Source organism: Condylura cristata, unplaced genomic scaffold (assembly GCF_000260355.1).
Source record: "Condylura cristata isolate star-nosed mole 26May11 unplaced genomic scaffold, ConCri1.0 scaffold00021, whole genome shotgun sequence".
NCBI classification, from domain to species: domain Eukaryota; kingdom Metazoa; phylum Chordata; class Mammalia; order Eulipotyphla; family Talpidae; genus Condylura; species Condylura cristata.
In genome coordinates, this window is record NW_004567122.1 from 26,780,529 (window position 1) to 26,799,023 (window position 18,495).

At 55.8% G+C, this 18,495-nt stretch overlaps 1 protein-coding gene across 2 annotated transcripts in view; it reads right to left on the minus strand.

Annotated features, from left to right (window-relative positions):
* Positions 1-5,586: 5,586 nt before the first annotated feature.
* Positions 5,587-18,495, minus strand: part of TRPC7 (transient receptor potential cation channel, subfamily C, member 7) — a 112,650-nt gene continuing 99,741 nt past the window's right edge. Inside the window, exons 8-12 of one of the 2 annotated variants that reach the window (XM_004686751.2) lie at positions 18,109-18,304; positions 12,073-12,294; positions 11,392-11,472; positions 8,331-8,406; positions 5,587-6,342 (exon numbers count right to left, since the gene is read on the minus strand). In XM_004686751.2, coding sequence (XP_004686808.1) covers positions 6,173-6,342; positions 8,331-8,406; positions 11,392-11,472; positions 12,073-12,294; positions 18,109-18,304 — 745 coding nt within the window. In that variant the 3' untranslated portion in view covers positions 5,587-6,172. The remainder of the gene's footprint in view (positions 6,343-8,330; positions 8,407-11,391; positions 11,473-12,072; positions 12,295-18,108; positions 18,305-18,495) is intronic. The other variant, XM_012727687.1, reaches the window with a different exon arrangement.

Below are 18,495 nucleotides of genomic sequence, written 5' to 3' on the forward strand. Positions count from 1 at the left end.
CTCAAAGGCCAGTGGCCTCTCACCCTCCAGGGTCCACTCCCCTGGCCTGTGGCAGGCTACTTGAGCCTCTCTACAGCATGGGGCTGGCCTCCCAGAGGAGGATCCCTGTGGGTGCTCCTTAGCAAGTCAGCTGGGCGCTGCTTGCCAACACCCCATTGGCTCAAGGGGTGATATGATGAAGCTTCCCCGTGGTCACTGACTTTCACCGTGCTTTTTTCCTTTCCTGGGAAGCCTCTGGAATACGGGCAGAGCGGGCAGCAGCCCAGCGGGGGGCACGGAGTATTTGCCCCAGAACAGCACAGCACGTGTTGTTTGCTGGTCCCCAGGGCTGCAAGCCCTGCTCTTTGGGTTGGGGGTCTGGGAGTGGTAATGGGGAGCTTCCCCAGACACAGGCCTCTGCTCCCTGCGGGCAGGGGCTTGGGGGGCTGGCAGGTGCCGAGACTCCACGGTGTTTCTTCTGCATGGCGTGGCTGACACAGCCACGGGAGAGGCATTGGGGTGGCCCCGGGAGAGGCCGGCGGTGTCTCTGCAAACAGCTCCCGGGCTCCATGAAGGAACCTCTGTTCTTCACCTCTCCTTGGGTCGACTGGTGGACCCCATGGGAGTGTGAGCGGGGTGCTGTGCAGCCCCCTCTCTGAGCGCGACTGCTGGGGGTCCGGGCAGACCCCACCTCACCTGCAGACCCTCCCCTCGGCTCTGAGCAGGACGTGCACTTCAGCAGGTCCTGGGCCTCTTCAGAGCTGCCCCGACGCCTGGGATCCAGGCACACAGGCCGGGGAGTGGCATGTCTCAGCTTCCCACACGCGTGTTCTCCTGTGAAGCCCTCATCCCTTCTCTAGAGGGGCGCCCTTCGGTTTCACCAGCGGCTGCAGCTCCCCGGTCATATGTATGCAGGGGAGGACAGTCGGTAAGACCTGACAGAATCAGGAAAATAGTATGTCTTCCCCTTGAGAAAAAATTAAAAATCTGTCCAGAGTGCCTGGAATCCTGATCTGCTCCATCCGCTGGGCTGGCACCAGGGACCTGCAGGAGCGGAAGACCCAGGATGCAGGAACACGGCTGCGGCCTTCGGGCGAAGTGCCTCGCCCTGCCGCCCAGGCCGAGCAGAACAGTATTCTGTTCACGCTGCGGGTGACAGCCGGGCGCTGTGAGCTCCTTCCTGGCCCCGACCCGTAAGGAACCAGACCGCTTGGCTTCAGAGGGAACGTCCACCTTCCCAGGGCCCAGCAGATGCAATGTCTGGTTTGCGTCTGCAGATTGGCAAGGCCCTGGGCTCTGTTTGCCTGGAGCACCACCCTGAGGTGGGTTTGAGAGGAGCCGGAAGCCCCAGGGCTCCACTCTGTTCTCTCCCTCTCTGGGGGACAAGCTGCCCCCATGGGGCAGATGCCACACCCAGCATTGCTATCAGAAGACCCCCCGGACTCAGCAGTGTCGTTCTGGGATTCATGCTATTCTCAAGGAGCATCCTCAGGGGGGTGGGGACGGCAGACAGCACCCCCCAATCCAGTGTTGAAGTTGTGTTTGTGTGATTCTAATCATCTTCTTCACCATCTGTACCGAGAAAATAGAGCTACAGGGTTCCTATTAATAGCACGAACCTCACCAGCTAGAACCTGGTCGTCCTCAAAGTGCCTGCCGGCTGTTTTGGAGTGTCTGCTGCTGACCCTCCCTAAGAAGGGTGCTGGCCCCCACCGTGAGGGTTGCCTCGCCCCCACCCCTACCCCCACCCCCCACCCTCAGCCACCGTAGCCGACCAGGAGGCCGGGCAGAGCCAGGGAAGGCTCCTGGCCCAGTTTGAGGCGCACGTGCCTCCTGGACCCCCGAGCAGCCGTCGTCCCACCATCCTGTGGCTTCACTTGTTTAACCAGCCGCTTTATCCTCATGCGGGTGACATCTATTTGTCTCCAAGTCTCAAGGAAGCATTCTTGCCGGATTCTGGTTCTTGTTCCTAGAAACTCGAATGTGCCCAGGAAGAGGGAGTTGTAGCATTGTTTCTTTGTTCATCAGGGTCTGAGGATGCAGATGAGAACCAGAACCCCAGTTCAAGCCAGCTTCAGCAAACATGGGGTTGATTTGGCGGCAAAGCTGGGAGGGCATCTGGATGTAGGGAAGACCCCCAGGGGGAGGGATGGCACAGGTCAGCAGCCCCCTCCTGGCCCCCCATTCCCTCTCTGTTCTCACCCCTCCAGCCTCCCCTGGCCTCTGTTTCATCTCTGGGTGGCAGGGTGGGGCGTGCTGGGCAGGGACTATGCTCGCTCTGGGGCCGGCTTGGCTGGGGTCACGTGCCCGTCCTCAGGTGGGCATCTGTTTCCTACCAAGCCTACGCACCCCGCAGCACAGGCCCCCTGCGCCTCGCCCTTCCTCCCTCCTGTTCTCACTGTGCTCCGGGTGTGGCTGGGGTGAAAGTCAGGAGCTGCGTCCACCCACCAGAATCCCAGAACTTTTCCCTGCAGAGGGAGGCCGCCTTTGGCCCTCGCTCCCCGCAAGGCACAGGGGGGTATGCCCCTGGCCTGGATTGTGGGGTTGCTGGCCCAGGGCCCCGAGCCTCTGCGTAAGCCTCCCAGTTGATGCCTCGGTCTTGTCAGGACCCCTTTTTGATCTGCTTATTTCTGACCTGGACTCCATGAGGCCGCGGGCAGACCTGCCTTGATTTATTTTGATGACACTGTGCTGGTGCTTCCTTCCTCTCCTGCTGGGAGCAGGAGCCGCAGCTTTGAAATCCTCCCTACACCCACAAGGTGGTTTCCTGGCTGGGCTGTGGCCTCCTGACCACAGTCTCCTAGTACATCCAGTGCTGCTCCCCACAGGGGGAGGAACTGGTCTCCCCCACCAGATCCCTGACCCGCCTATCTCCTGCCCCTCCGCCCTCCAGTGTGAGGGAAGTGTTTCTGTCTGGGGACACCTTCAGACACCATCTCTCACGTTTCATAATTTAGCCTCTGTCCTCTCCTTTTAAAGAGCGAGGTCTTTGGGAATCCAAGCCCAGGCCCCCCGTCTCTCCTTCCCACCTCCATGTCTTTGCCTTTTTTTCCCTGGAAGCCAAGGGCATAGGACTTCTCCACTGTTAACTGTGATGGGGAAGCAAGAGGAAGTCAGGGTGCAAAGTTGGTGGGGATTTCTCCAGAAGGAACCAGCCCGGGCACCTCCCTCCATGGTCTGAGATGAGTGGGTGGGCCCAGAAGCTCAGGCTACCAACCCGGAGTGATTTGCACCCCTTCCAGGGCCCCCCTTCCAGGGGTGAGGGGAAGGGGTGGGGTAAACATAGAAAGGGCTTGTTCCTGCCCCCAGACAGCAGAATGGATTCCTACCAGTCTTGAACTCTGCACTTTCCATAACGTAATGAGCACTCTAGGAGTGACGGTGAAGAGGCGGCTTATTTTTAACTAGACAGCAGACAGCCTGGAGCAGGGCTGCAGGAGCCAGCTCATGGGGCACGTGGGTCTCTGGACAGCCTGCAGGAGCTTTCAGCTGACCCCGGTTAGGGCATCTCCCCGCTCTGGGCTGCCTCAGGCTTGTCTCGGGGGAGGGAGAGGCTGGCGGTGCTTTCTCGAGTGTGTGAGCACGCATCCTGTAGGGACAGGACAGCTTTGGAGTAATTGGGGGTTTGGCCCAGGAAGTGTCATTAGGACTTGTCGGGTCCTATTAGGAGCCATAGAAGGTGACAAAGCCTCTGGAGAGCTCACTGTGTAACCACTGGTTACCCAGCGACCTGAACAGGCTGCCACTCCACAGCCCAGGCCCAGCCCCCAGGAGGCCAGCCCTCCTTGCTGGCCTTGCTGGAACTCCTCACCAACTGTGCCTGGGCCGACCTTGCAGCTGAGGCTGGGCGGAGGCATGGCAGGCCCACAGCCATTGCCTTGCAGACGCACCTGAATGCGTCTGAGCCCAGAGGTGCCCTCTGAAGGGATTTTAGAAAGCGGACCAACAGTGACTCTGAGTGGCCACCATCAGGCCTCCCCCAGGCTCAGACTGGAACAGACAGACCCAGGGCCCCTGGAACCCTGGAGACAGGCCTGAAGGCTTCTTTAAAATGAGAGCTGGGATCCTGACTCGTGTGCTGCAGGGGCCACCGGGAGCCTTGGGAAGTGTGCAAGCCTAGGGGGTGGCTGTGGGCTTTTCAGGGAGCTGGTCTATGCCTGGGGCCCCTCCCAGACTCCATTGCTCACTCACTTATTTTAACCTCCAAGAGCCGATCCTGTCTGGCTAATTGGAGCAGAGGGGGGTGAGGTGGGGGGGGGGGCAGGGAGCAAGAGCTTCTCCATGCCTGGAAAATCACCAGGCTCTTGTGCTGGCTCCAGGCGGGTGAGCTGCCAGCCTGCGTTCGGAGGCCTCTCTGAGAGCTTTGCACAGAACAGGGGTCTCCCTCCTGTCCGAGTCCACCTGGTCGCCACAACGCCTTCCTGCTGAGCCTTCCTGCTCAGTGCTCAGTGCCTCAGTGGGACCGGTTTGCTGAACCTCCTGGAGGGCAGATTTCAGACTTTGGTTTGACGGTGAAGGGGGGAAGGGTGGCCTGCCATTTGAAGTACGGGGCTTACCCGCGTCTGGTTGAAGACAGATAGGGAAACTGAATGGTCCATCGGGCTTCCCTAGCAATCCGATGCAGATACCTGAGCACGCTTCAGGGTTTGCAGGTTCGAGACCCGTGCAGTCTCATGCAGGTCCAAGTGGAAGCTTCTAGGCCATGCCAAGCTCCCTGCAGGAGTGCTGAACGGGCCCCTCTGACCCTGCCCTGCTTGTGCTCTGGCTGGTGGACTGAGGAGGCCCAGGCGGGAGCCCTCCGGGGCCTCTCAGCTGCCCATCTTTGGGGGGGGTGGGGTGCTGGGGGTGGCTAGGGGGTGCTGGGCTGCAGATGTATGTCTTACTCTTTCCTGAGGTTGGGGAGGTTTGGCCAAAACGGGCGTTGGATTGCGTGTGCGCGCTCGATCTGCGCTGCTGTCCGGTGTTCAGCTCGCCCCAGTCCACCCCAGCGCAGGGATCAGCTTGGGTTCTGTGTGTCATCCCAGGAGACCTGCTCTTTTCTAAGAATAGAGTTAAGTAAACAAACTTTATCCTGTGGATAAGTTGTAGTAAACCATGTACATGCCCTCACAGAGACACAAGCATCTCAGGCTCACTCTCTGCGCGCAAACAGCCCTTCCAGTGTGTAGCTGGCTATTGTCTGTGCCCTGCAGCTGGGCTCTTCTGGAACCCCAGGGGAGCTCCCTCCACCCCGCTCCCAGAACGGGCGTTACTCGGGGCTGGCGCGCCCTCTGCTGGTCATGCTCCGCACCTACACCTTGGCCCCTGGAGATTAGCGGCTCCATTTCACTGTTGCAGAGAACGTCCCTGTTTTCCCCAGGGCAACCTGCATCCTTCCTTCCCTTCCTGAACTTAGTGCGCTGAGGTCTGGGCATGGGGAGGGGTCTGGAAGGCGGCAGGCAGAGGTCTGGGCATGGGGGAGCTAGGACTGCCCCGGCCAAGCATCCACAGAGGCTCCCCAGGCTATTACGAGGTAATTTTATTTCTTTCCATTTTAGGTAAAAATAGTAAATACAAGATAATCTTAATAAAGGTAAAAATACATCATTTGGATTTTGTTGTTCTCTAAACAGTGCTACCTACAGTACAATTTTTGATTTAAGGTTTTTTAAACTTTTTTTTATAAACAAATAGAACATTTTGCTATTAGGCTATCTGTGTTCTCATCTGGCACTTAAGAATAGATCACAGGTCACCTCCCGGTTCTGTTGGACGAGTGTGGGTTGGGGAGGGGCGTGGGAGGGAGCGAGAAGGGGCAGGGGGATGAGGTGGTTTATCTTCCTGGGACACAGCCAGGCTGCCTCCATCCGTCCGGTCTGGTCTGTTCCCAGTTCGGTGGGAGGGCGCAGTGTGCATCCAGGTGGCCTTCCCTGTGGCCATGGGACTCCTCGCCATGCCGGACTGAAGTTCCCCGGGCGTGGGCGGTACTTCCTCCCGCCTCCTCTGGCCAAGTGTCCACTCCCCAGCCTAGAGTCACGTCAGCGCTGGGTCTAGGCAGGCGCCGGCCTGCAAGGTCAGCGGCTGCTCGGGGCTGCGCCAGTGGGTCCCTGCAGTGTCCTAGAGATGGGCTCCCACCCGGCCACCAGGGCTGCAGGCCGGGGCACCCACCCTGGCCTGGGGATGCTGGTAGAAGTCACAGGTGCTGAAGTGGCCGCTAGATGTCCTTGCCCTTGTTCACCCTCAGGTGGTCTCTGTTGAGGTTCTTTCCAAATTTCTCACTGAGCTGTTGGATCAGGTCGGCCAGCTCTCCTGTTGCTTGAGATTTCTCTTCCAGAAGCTCGTAGCGCAGGCTGGAGATATCCTGCTTGATTTCCTTCAGTTCACCTGGAAGGACAGATGAGGTTGTGGGGGTTACAAGGAGGCTGCAGTGGCTCATCCTGGCCCCCGGGGACAGAGCTTGACAGAGCTCAGTGACCCTACCTGGCCCAGCTCCCCATGTTCATCCACTGAACCCCCCGTTCCCTTCCCTGGACAACCTCGTCCTCCCATCCCTGGACAACCTCGTCCACTCGTCCCTGGACAACCTCGTCCTCCCGCCCCTGGACAACCTTGTCCTCTCATTCTTAGACAACCTCTTCCTTCCATTTCTTGACAACCTCTTCCCACTCCTGGACACCCTCGCTGTCAAGGGTTTGAGGTGGAGGGAGAAAGCAAGATCAGGGCCCCTTGGTCTTGGAGCTGGGAAAGGCAGATTTGCAGAGGGAGCAAGGCCCCCACAGGCGGGGCAGTGACTCTCATGATGCCCCATGCTGTGTTCTGTGTTCTGTTTGTGCTGCTGATTGAGAGGAGGAAGTCCCAAGGATGTATAGTAAATTACCATATACCACATCAAAGCACCGTGAGTGGCCACGACCAGGATAACCAGACCAGGGTAATGGTCACCCCAGACCACACGATGCACTGCCCTGGGCCGCCCCTTCTCAGCAGCAAGGGACCCTCACATGGGACTTGCATGGTTTATGCCCTCAGAGATCCACACGATTAGAAATCCATAGGGGCTGTGTGAGCCTTTCTAACTGAAGTTTCTTTCCTGATAATTGGGGCATCAGACTTGATTCAAGTAGGACCCTGCAGCCTGGGACACGTGTGTATCCATTTTCACACACAGGAAGTGCAGAGATTCTTACAATTACCACTTGGTCAAATGTATACACCCCTAATTTTCTTTGCATGGGGTGCTGCAATGACCCCTGTTTCATGGTATAGTGCTAGTGGTGCGAAATTCAGGTCACCCCACCTTTGTTACTGGGGTACACTCTGGGCTGTCTCCGGGCTGATGCTGGATACCCCAAGAGGAAGGGGCGTCACTGGCTCTTTGGGCCACCCCTGTGGCCCACAGGAGGGGAGACTTGGTACCTTCATTCATGGGGCTCTGTTTCTAGGTAGCAAGTACTCGTCCTAGATGTTTCATGAGGATTAATTACGTGGTAATATGGTAATTTACTATTCACATAAATGTAATAGCTTCACATAGACTGGAGAACAGCTGCACTGTGGAAATAATATCGCCTGCCAATTACAGTGTGCCTGAGATGCCCCTGCCCTCCCCACAGTGCCCACCGGCACCTCCCCAGCGATGCCAAGGTGCTGAATCTGTAGGTCTGCGTGGGGTGTGGGATCTGCATTTTTTAACAAGTGATTCTGTGCGTGTGGAGGGGGTGTGCTTTGAGCGACACCGCTGGTTGCCAGCTTCTGAGAGCCTGGGATGGAGCCGGGATGGGGCCGGCTCTATGTGTGCTTGGCAGTGAGGCGTTCTGGACCCCCCTGCACTCAAGGGACTTCGTGAAGCCAACTCAGGCCACACCACTGTGGTGGACAGGCTAGTAAGTGCCACCTCCAGGATATCCATGTCCTCCCGTCTGGAGTTCTATGAATATGCTAAGGTTACTTGACCACAGGGAATTCAGGTTGCTAGTCAGTGGCTTATTCTGGATTGTCCAATCTCATCAGGTGTCTTGCAGAGTGGAAGAGGAAGGCAGAGGCGTGGATCAGCAGGGTGGCAGGAGAGGGCAGGAGGTGGCGGGCTGAGAAGGCCTTGCTGGTGGGGGCTGGGGTGCAGGACTCATGCAGAGCAGAGGGCAGCCAGAGGGGCAGAGCTGAGGCGGCCCCAGCGGACAGCCAACAAGGGCACAGACAGCTCACAGAGAGGCCTTCTGCCAGCCACCCCAGGGAGCCAGGAGACGCAGCCCCCCAGGGCCCCGGGGGAACACAGCTCCATGTAGCCTGGCGGGACCATGTGCAGCTTCCAGCCTACAGACTGGGGGACCATTCCCGTTGTCCACCAGCATCCGGGCACAAACCCAGGCTCTTACCTTCGTTGACTTCATCATTCTCTCTGTCCACCTGGGCCTTCAGGACGTATCTCTTTATGAGCCGCTTCATGATTTTCTGAAACACGAACATAAGGAAGGGGTCAGACAAGGCCGGCTGAGCACAGAGGCCTCGGGCCGCAGCCTGTGGGTCTCTACCTGCCCACAAGCACCCGGCCAGGCCTCCCTCTAGAGGTTGTGCTGGCTGCTGGGGAACCTGGGCCGGTAGGTTCCAGCTGTCTCCCCTGCTTCGATGGCACCTGACTCTAAGGGGAGAGGTGGCCACTCTGAACACCAACGAGAGAGAGAATCATGTCAGACCATGAGCCTGCTCCCCAGCTGTGGGCCATACTCAGCCCTGACCTTCCTTGGGAGCCTCGTCCGCTCTGTTCTCATCTTGAGGTTTAGTCTTGAGATGCTTTTCTCTATTTCAACCATTGATGTGGTCAAGAGGGAAGTCCCAGGTCCTAGCAGGCCAGCCCGGGGGGAGGGGCTTCCCTTTGAGGTGCAGTGCCGAGAGCAGGGTCTCTTCATGTAGGCTTGGAGGATGCTGTACCTTGGGCAGTTCTATCCAGAAGGAGAAGCAATACAGCGGGTCTTGGAGGCTTTTGCAAAGCCACCACTGAGCCCCCCGAAAGCCCCATCCCTGGCACGGCCCGCCATTTCTGCAGGAGGGGAAGGCTCTGGATTGCAGGCTCCATTTGTGCACAGCCGGGGTTCTCTGAGCACGAGTGAGCACTCAGAGACACCCAGAATAGCGAGTGTCAGAGAGACTGCAGGAGGTGAACTTTGGATTTTGCCAGCAAGTTGTTCCAGGGTTCCTGCGAAATCACAGGATTTAAATATATTTCGCTAGCTGAGACTTCTGAATCTTGCCAGAACCGAGTAACGTGGCCAAGAGGAAGGGCTCCCCACTCCCTGGTCACCCTTGCCTCAGGCTGGCGCCCCTCGCCCTGGACCAGCAAGCGCCAAGGCAGCATTGTCCTGAGGGAGGGGCCTGGATTCCGCCCCTTGTTTTGCTGGGTGATGGGGAGCACGAGGCTCACTCCTGAGTCCATGGACTCTCGAGGTGCTTCTGGCAAGTGAAGGGAGGCTGAACTCCGGGGCTCACGGAGCTGGAGGATTTAACGCCTTTTCACCAGCGGGTGGCTCTCGCCACGCCTTTCATGGTGAACACCTGGCCATGCTGCCGTCCTGCCCCAAGATTCCCCGGCTTCCAGGGAAGGAGCAAAGTAATGCAGGCACTGCAAGGCAGGGCAGGCCCCGGGAGTCCCGCTGCAGCGCCAGGGAGACTCCATCTGCCCTTCCCAGTCAGCTCACACTGGGCGCAGTGCAACCTAGGTGTGACCCTCCGAGCCGGCCTCAGTTTTTAAGATTTATTTATTTGTGCATACAGAACTGGGGTACAGGCCAGAGGTGGAGGTGCGGTGAGAGGATTCACCAGACACAGAGTGGGGAGCAGAACAGGCAGATCGACGAAGTACACTGCTGAGGGGAGCAGCGGGCGGGTCAGGAGAGGTCTGAGGTGTCATGTGGTCACCTTTGGGGCAGGCGGGAATCGAACTCATGCTGAAGTGGCTTTAGCTTCTTAGGGCTGTGCTTTAACCCGCTGCGCCACCAGGGAGGGCCCCTTTCCTGTCATTTTAAGGTGTGGGCCTGTGGTGTGCAGAACCCCACGTGGCTGAGCAGGCACTGCCCAGGCAGATGAGATGGGGGGCTCTCTGCTCCTGGTGTGCTCCCCTGGATCCTGTCCCTCTGATGCCCACTGGCTCTGTTTTCCTTTTTTCTATGACAACTATTTGACTAAGTGGCCCCAGGCTTCTCTTGGGGACCCAGAGCACGCAAGGTGAGCCTCTTTCCAAGGTCACTACTCACTGGCCGTGAAACAACTGCTCTCTGCAGTCACAGCGGGAGGCTCGGGGTAGCCAGGCAGGGCCCAGCCAGAGAGGACCGAGGCAGAGAAGATGTTGCCCGACAACGCTTTTGCACACTGTGTCCTTCTAGAAGATTCGTTGTGGGTACAGGGCACTCAGCATGTAATCGGCCTGCCTTTGCTTGCCAGCTGTTTCTGCTCAAAACCTGGGAGAGGCTTGTCTCTACCCCATGACACAGAAGCTGTGCCTCTCCTAGAGAAGCTGAGAAATAAAAATCCTTCCCTTGACCAAAGGATTTGTTCTGCAAAATGACTCAAAGCAGCTCAAGTTGGGCTGCCTCAATTTTGTGCACGATTAAATAGAAGACTTGCCCCTTGCCAATTTTTAGCCTGTGTCATCGGAGGCAACTCTTAACCACTTTGAGCGGTGAGCCATTTCTTCACTGTACACGGAAATCTGCCCAGCTGCAAGCTGGCTTCTGAAGTGCGCATGGAGACTCGCGAGAGACCTGTGTCTGCAAGGTGCTTCATCACTGCTCCCTCTGGGTGGCGACAAGAGGGGCACCTCACCTTGATCCAGAGAGACCTCAGGACGGCCTCCGTTTCCATCTGATGCAAGTGGTCAGCATGCATAAGACCACTGGTCATTCAGGAGTGGGAAGGCAGAAGACAGTGCCTCCACGGTTACAATCAATGTCCCGTGATTGCCATTGACCACGGCTTCATGGCCCCATTCCAACTGACATGAAAGGCTTGGCATTAATTTCCAAAAGCAAGGCAGGACTGCAACCTTAGACGAGCTTCTAAATTTTATACTAAATGTGGCAGGCTGGCAGTCGCGGGGCCAGGCGCTCCCTAGACACCCTGCGAGCTTCTGGGTGAAGCTAGTCTCTGCTCCCTCCTGACCCACCCTCAGTTTCTTGCCTCCCCAAAGGCAAACTCTTCCCACTGTCCTCTGAGACAATGTAGAGTCCAGTCCACCTGTCTACCTCCTGCGGCTGGTGTTCTTGACACTTTGATCAGCTAGAAGCTACAGTCACTGGTGTGTTGATTCACTTGTGTATTTGCTCACACACTGTCTCTAGCAGGCACTCAGTAAATACGTAGGAAGGAGGGAGGGAGGGAGGCCATGTTCCTGGGGGACGATGCAGCTTTCATGGGACTGAACCTATCAGAGGACTGGGTGCTTACCTGGTACCTGGTGGGCTTGCTGAAGGTGTTGTTTGCTGTCAGATTTTCAGAATTCCTCATGCCAGCCTGATAGCGAGTCTTCTGGAAACAAGAACACACAGGTGCATGATACATGGTGCATGTCTACGGTCACAGGAGCTGGGCGGGGATCGAACTCGCACTGAAGTGGCTGCGGCAGGTCCTAACCCGCTGTGCCGCCAGGGAGGCCCCAGGGAAGTACTGAGTTTAAATCACGCTGTGTTTTCTCCTTCAGGACACCTCTGAGGTTCCATTTTGCTTTTTTAATATTTGCTTAAATATTTGTGTCAGAAATTTTATAGAAAGTCAATATTTAATGTATTTTTTACTTATCATACTGTAGGCATCTTAATCGTGTTATGTACCATTTCTTTTTAACACGATGACATTGTTGTGCAAATGAACAGAGACTCTACCGGCGGGGTAGCTGGCAGGCAGGACATCCTTCTGCAGATACTCTCTGGAAAGAGCTATTCCACTCTAGACATGTAGGGAGCACTGGGGTCAGGACTCAGGGGGAAGCTTGCTGAGCCCCACTGAAAGGCCAGACCTGGCGACCCCTGGCTTCTTTGGGGTGAGGGGGAACACCTCTGACTCAGACACACCAAGGTCCCCCTCCCCTCTGGCTGCCTTCTCCAGCCCCATAAACCCCGCGCCACCTACCCTGAACTTGGAATTCAGCATGCCCATTTCAAGGTCATTTTCACAGCTTTTGGCCTTAGATTTGCAGAGTTTTATGAGGCACATCTTGATTCTCATTATGAGATAATAAAATGATTTAGGACTTGGCACTAGATTAAAAGGAGCAGGTAGAGTTCTTCCTTCGTCAAAATAAGACAGCCAGAGCTTCGCGCGGGCAAACTTCCACTCCACATCGGCGTCTTCCTGTCGGATAAGGGAAAACGACCACACGCTGTCATGCCACGGCGTCACAGCTGAGCCCGGTCTGGGGTCTGGGGACTGCAGTGTACACACCCTGAGTCTCCTCGCTACAGACCCCAGCAGCAGAAGAGGGGGCGTTTTCTCCCCTAAAACCACCTGAGATGAGCCCCTTTCCAGCTCCCCAAGTCTCCACTCTGGGCTTCATGGCTGACAGCCTCAGCCAGTTCATCACCTCCCTCAACCTCTGTGGGGTATTTTCACGAACATTCTTTACTCGCTACTGACCAAAGAACTTTCCTCACTGCCGCTCACGCTGCCATGGACATGGCTGGCAGCTCTGCCCCCTGGTTTGCCAGCCACGGCGGCGTCAGGGCCTTGGCTGTCAGAGACAGCAGTGCCACCAGGAGAAACAGCAGCGGCAGGGAGGCAGACCACCAGGCCAACCGACGGTTTTTTGCAGCCACATCCTAAGCGCAGAATGGAAGAGCTGTCAAATCTAGTGAGGTGTGTTAGTGAAGCCACTAGAGCCAAAATGGTTCCAGTGTGGAAATGACCAAGGACAGAGCTGATGTATTTCCTTCTCTCTGGGTCTTTGAAATCCAGCGTGTGCTTGCACTGAGAGCCAGTCAGGGGGGACGAGGCCTTTTCAAGTCATCAGCAGGCAGGTGGTGGTGCCTGTTGGTGGCTACCAGTCGGCCAACGCAGTGATTTTTATCAGAAAGCGTATTTCGTGTTAGAGAGTGTATTCCTGGTTAGAGAGTGTATTTCTCATTGGGCATTGCTGCAGGGAGATTCTGCATAACTACCTAATAGCAGTTAGCAGGCCGTGAGCCCGCCATTCTTTCCTCCCCATGGGGGTAGGTTGAAACCCCAGATTTGAGAGGCGGGGGGCCCGCCTGGAGTCTCTCTGACTCATGGCAACACCACAAAGCTGAGTGCGCCCCCACCCTCAAGGGACTCTGGTGTTTTTTCACTAGGCAGACTCTTCGGCTCTGCCCTAGGAGGGTGGTTTGAACCCAGGAAAGCAGCAGCATCTGGAATCAGACAGAACTGGCTCATGGCTCCTTTCAGCTGTGAGGGTGCAGGGCCGCTGGGTGCCCGGCCGTGGCCTCAGACTGACTTTGCGCCTGTGTTCCTGGCGCCCGGACACAGGCAACTGCTTCAATCCAAAGGAGCCTGAATCCCGCTGGGGCCTCACGGGGCTGCTGGGTGTGTCACAAGACGACAGTCCTCACCAGCAGCCTGACCGTTTGCTTTGCTTTTGCTGCGACCCCATCAGCTCCTGACCTGGCCTGTGGGGACACCCTTATGGGTTTGTAGACAGGAAGCTTTGTGACGACAGGGCTCGCTCCTGTCACCGCTGTACACCAGAGAGTGTGACGGGGACCCCGGAGAGGAGGGGAGCCCCCCTGGAGTGTGTCTGGGCTCCGGTCCTGCCCCCGTTCTTATTAGCTGTATAGCCACGGCAGGGACTTGGCTGCTCTGGAGCTGAGTTTCGTCTGCAAAGTGAAGATCATTCGCACCTCACAGTTGGGAGAGTGAAAGGTGCTAATGCATGAAGCGTGGGACATTTAGCAAACACCCCATACCTATTACCTCCAGGGCTTGACACAGTGCCTACTGTTCAGTGTGCAGTCAGCAGCAGACACTCACGGAGCCTGCGTGTGCCCAGCTGTGCGGACCAGCTGTGCACCCCTGGACTCCAGGCTGGCCAGCAGCGCCAGTGTGTGAGTGTGGAGACAGCCAGCAGGGGTGTGCTCTGCTCAGCACTGAGGCGCTGGGTGCCCGGCCCTGACCCTGTCTGGGCTCAGGGATCACTGCCCTCTTGGGTGGGCATGCTCAGAGCCCAGGAAGTTCATCGTCAGGTCCCGGGTAGGAAGGGTAGGAGTTGATGGGCGACACGGTGAGCAGTGTAAGTAATTCTTTTGAGAGAGCTGGCAGGAGACAGCGGGAGAGAAAGAGGTTGGAACTGGAAAGTGAGAGGGAGGGAGGAGTTTTGTAGTTCTTTTTTTTTTTCAAGCAGAAGACGGCATACGAGATGTCGAGCAGTGACTGGAGTTCAGACGTGTGCTCTTCCGATCTTCATGTTCTTTTTTTTTTTCAAGCTCAAGAAACCTAACGGTGACAGGGAGGATTAGCGAGAGGTGGGTGAAGATGCCTGCAGAGCGGGGTGATGGGCAGGGCTGCTCCCAAGGGGGTGGCAGGGGCAGGTTGGGGGCACCTCCTGCGCCGGGTGGGGGAGCTGGTGGGGATCGGGGTGGCGGGCGAAGGGGCCAAGGATTCGGGCAGTAGGTGTTGCAGGTCCTGGACGTCGGGCCAGAACCTTCCGCTGCAGTTGAAAATTCCCTTATAGCTTTTGACGCCCCCAAACTGAAGTAGTCACAGCCTGCTGTTAACTGGAATCTTACCAAGAACAGGAGGTGAGCACATGGTTTAGTGTGAAACGTATTATGTACTGTACTGTTTCAATAAAGTAAGCTAGAGAAAAGTCAGTGTTATCAAGAATATCATAAGGAAAACACATGCCTAGGACGAGGACCGAGTTTGTCGACACTGTACGCCATGTCACCTGCTTTCCAGCAAATCCACTTACAAGTGGGTTGAAGTTCAAAGCCCCGCTGCTGCGGGGTCAGTTTCAATGTGATGGCGAGTACCAGGCACTTTCAGGAGGAGAAGCGCGGGCTGTGGGCTGGGGTGGGGGTCGGGGGGCTGCCACTTGCACCCTCCATCTGCTGGGCCTGCACCACGGTGGGGAACATGATGCCACAGGCTTTCCCCCAAACACTGGCCCCTTCTCATGCTACTCCATGGCTCCCCCCCAGTTCACTTGTTAGGACAGGGCTGACCACGGGGCTGAGTGGACAGAGACCTGCAGGTTGTCCTGGCACCATCTGGTTTCTTTCAGACATGGGGAAACTGAGCCCCAGAAGGGCAGGGGCGACTAGGTAATAATATCAGTGCACACCGACCGAATATGCCAAATATTTCAAAAAAATTATGCCCATAAACACAGTGCTGCTTTTTCCTGGCGGTGGTGGGGGTGGTGGGGAGTGGCCATGGCTGGCTGTCTCTTTTTCTAGCAGTCTGTGTTGTTGCAGTGCCAAAGCTCCACATTACGTCACCTCACCCTGCCCTGGCACTCATGTGGTTCCCACTATTTAGAACACTACTTTTTTGGGGGGGTGAAGAGGGATGTTATGAACCAAGGGTATCCTGAAGTTCCTATGTGGAAGCTCTAGCCGCTCAGTTCCTTGGAATGTGACCGGATTTGCAGAGAGGCCGCTGAACGGCCTAAAGGCTAAGTGAGTCCAGTCGGTGGGGCCCTGGTGCCACAGGGGTCTGGGCACAGCACAAGGGTCTGGGCCCGGGCTGGGAGGAGGGCGGGGAAGGCAGTGGTGAAGGCCCTTAGTGGAGTTGTTATTGCAAATCCCGCACCACCAAACCCAGCCTCAGCTACAGCTCTGGCTTCTCAGAAACAGGGTCCGAGTAGCTTCTGCCAGGTGTCAGGCCTGTGCTATGTGCTGGCGATGCCCAAGACACAGTCTCTGCCCTATGGAACTCAGGCCAGTGAAAAACCCCAGCCCATGAATGACCACACCACGGTGGGAGCCAGCGTACCCAGGGAAATCCAGCAGGGCAGGGCCTTGCGCCCAGAGGGGATGCTTGCAGGCCATTCAAAGATGAATGTCACTTTGCTAGACAGATAAGGGAGGGTAAAGAATATTTCAGGAGGCAATTTATCAAAGTCTAAAATGCACAAGCCATAAGCTATTGATTGCAGGCTCATTTGGAACAGCGAGAGATTAAAAACAAACTCAACGCGCATTAATAGGACTCTAGTTAAACAGATTAGGATGCGCCTGAGCGGTGGGGCACGGAGCTGCCGCAGAGGGCGAGGCTGAGCTGTGCACGGAGGTGCAGGCAGCGCCCAGGCGCAACGCAGGCGGGCCTCAGTCACAGGGCCCTGCCCTCTGCTCACCCTCTGGTGCCCAGAGGAAGAAAAGGGACTGTGCATTCATTGTGCGCTGAAATGAGACTTTGAAAGTGAAAAAGTGTCGCCAAAGAAACACACAGTAGGGGTGGCCGTCCAGAGGTGGGGGCCCAGGAAGAGGGCAGGGTGCAGACTCCCCCTCTCTTTATACCTTTTCATGCTTTTGAAGCTAGCATTGTTTTCCCCACTACAACGTTAAGTACGCTCAAACCAAAATAAAATGCATCATCAAAGTCAATAATAGCACTTCTAGGACTAGACCCACAAAGCAGTATGATTTTACATAAATATGCATGACAGGGAAAACTTGGAAACAGCCCATCCATGTGGGAACGTTTAAATAAAATGTGAACGAGGACAGACTTAGCACATCATATTAAAAAGAGAAGGGCTTTTTTTTTTATGCTGGCATAGCAACATGCCTGTGTTATTAAGTGAAAATATGCAAGTTGTACAAAGAAAAGTATAGGCAAATCTCATTTGCATAATACAAATGTTTGCATAAAACAGGAAAAACAAGAGCAAAGGTACCTCACCCTTGACCCCCAGTATCCTCAGGGAAAAGGAGTAAAGATCTGAAGGGGTTATTACTACATTTATTTTACCTGCTATATCGAGGCACTTAAATCTTTCATAAGAAACAATTATTTGTATAGTCCTCATACAGAAAAAAAAAAAAAGAAGGCATCTGTAGATCAGCCTGCTGTTTGCCAAAATACCACAGAGCTGGGGCTTATACAACAAACTGTATCTCCTCACCTTCCTGGAGGCTGGGAGTCCAAGATCAAGGTGTGGCCAGGGTGGGTACTTCTGAGACCTCTCTCCCTGGCTTGGCCACTATTAAAAGCTAAGCCAACGTTGCTACAGATGTTAAGCTTATTTGAGAAAAAAAATTTTTTGAATTGGGCAGTATCCAATTAAGTTGATCAAAAAATCTCCATGGAGCTGTACAAATCAAAGATGTGGTAGGCAAAAGAGAGGTCACCAGGAAGCTGTACCAGGCCAAAAATAAAAAAAATGGGGTTGGCTACTGCAAGGTTGCTGTCCTTTAGAGAAGGCAGGGTGTGCCAGGCAGAATCCCTGGCTACTCGGACCCTGTTTCTGAGAAGCCAGAGCTGTAGCTGAGGCTGGGTTTGGTGGTGCGGGATTAGCAATAACAATTCCACTAAGGGCCTTCACCACTGCCTTCCCCGCCCTCCTCCCGGCCCGGGCCCAGACCCTTATGCTGTGCCCAGACCCCTGTGGCACCAGGGCACCACCGACTGGACTCACTTAGCCTTTAGGCTTTTCAGCGGCCTCTGTGCAAATCCGGTCACATTCCAAGGAACTGAGCGGCTAGAGCTTCCACATAGGAACTTCAGGATACCCTTGGTTCATAACATCCCTCTCCACCCCCCCCAAAAGTAGTGTTCTAAATAGTAGGAACCACATGAGTGCCAAGGCAGGGTGAGGTGACATAATGTGGAAGCTTTGGCATTGCAAGAACACAGACTGCTAGAAAAAGAGATGGCCAGCCATGAGGGAAGCAGGAGGGCAGGAGGTGGGAAGACGGCCCCAGCTTCGCCCTGGGGGGGTCATATGTCCCCCGATAGTGTCCTCACCCCAGCTCTCTGCCCTCGTCGGTCACTTTGTGTGTGGTTTCTGTTGTGTTGCCTGGCGGGCTGAGTGGCGGTGCTTCTGGAGTCCGTCCCGGGAGATGCCCGAGGTCTGTGGTTCCGGCTCCACATTTAGTGACCGGTGGGTGGCTGGGGGCATTGTCACCCTTGATGCTGAAAATAGCCAAGCCCATGACACAAGGGGGCGCCTGGCTGTGGGGGTGGCCTTACCTCGATTTCCTGGTAGGAGTTGTTGATCATGGCTATGAGCATGTTGAGCAGCACCACCACCATGGTGACGTTGTAGACGCCGTAGAGGACATAGCCAATGTTCTCGATGAACTTGTGGTCGTATTTCAGCACCACCGAGATCACTTCGGACAAGCCAAAGATGGACCAGAATAGCGTCTTAAAACTCTCTTCAACCCTACAAGGAAGCAGACGAGCCCTTTGGGGGGATGGCGTCACACGGGGTACCCGGTGTCTTGCCACCCCCCCTGTGGCGTGGCGGGGAGGCTGGTGGCACCCACGTTCTGGAATAATGAAATAGTTTGATTTCTAGGAAGTCTTTAGACAATGTAATATTTGAATGAAAATAATATGGAGCAGGCCCTCCCT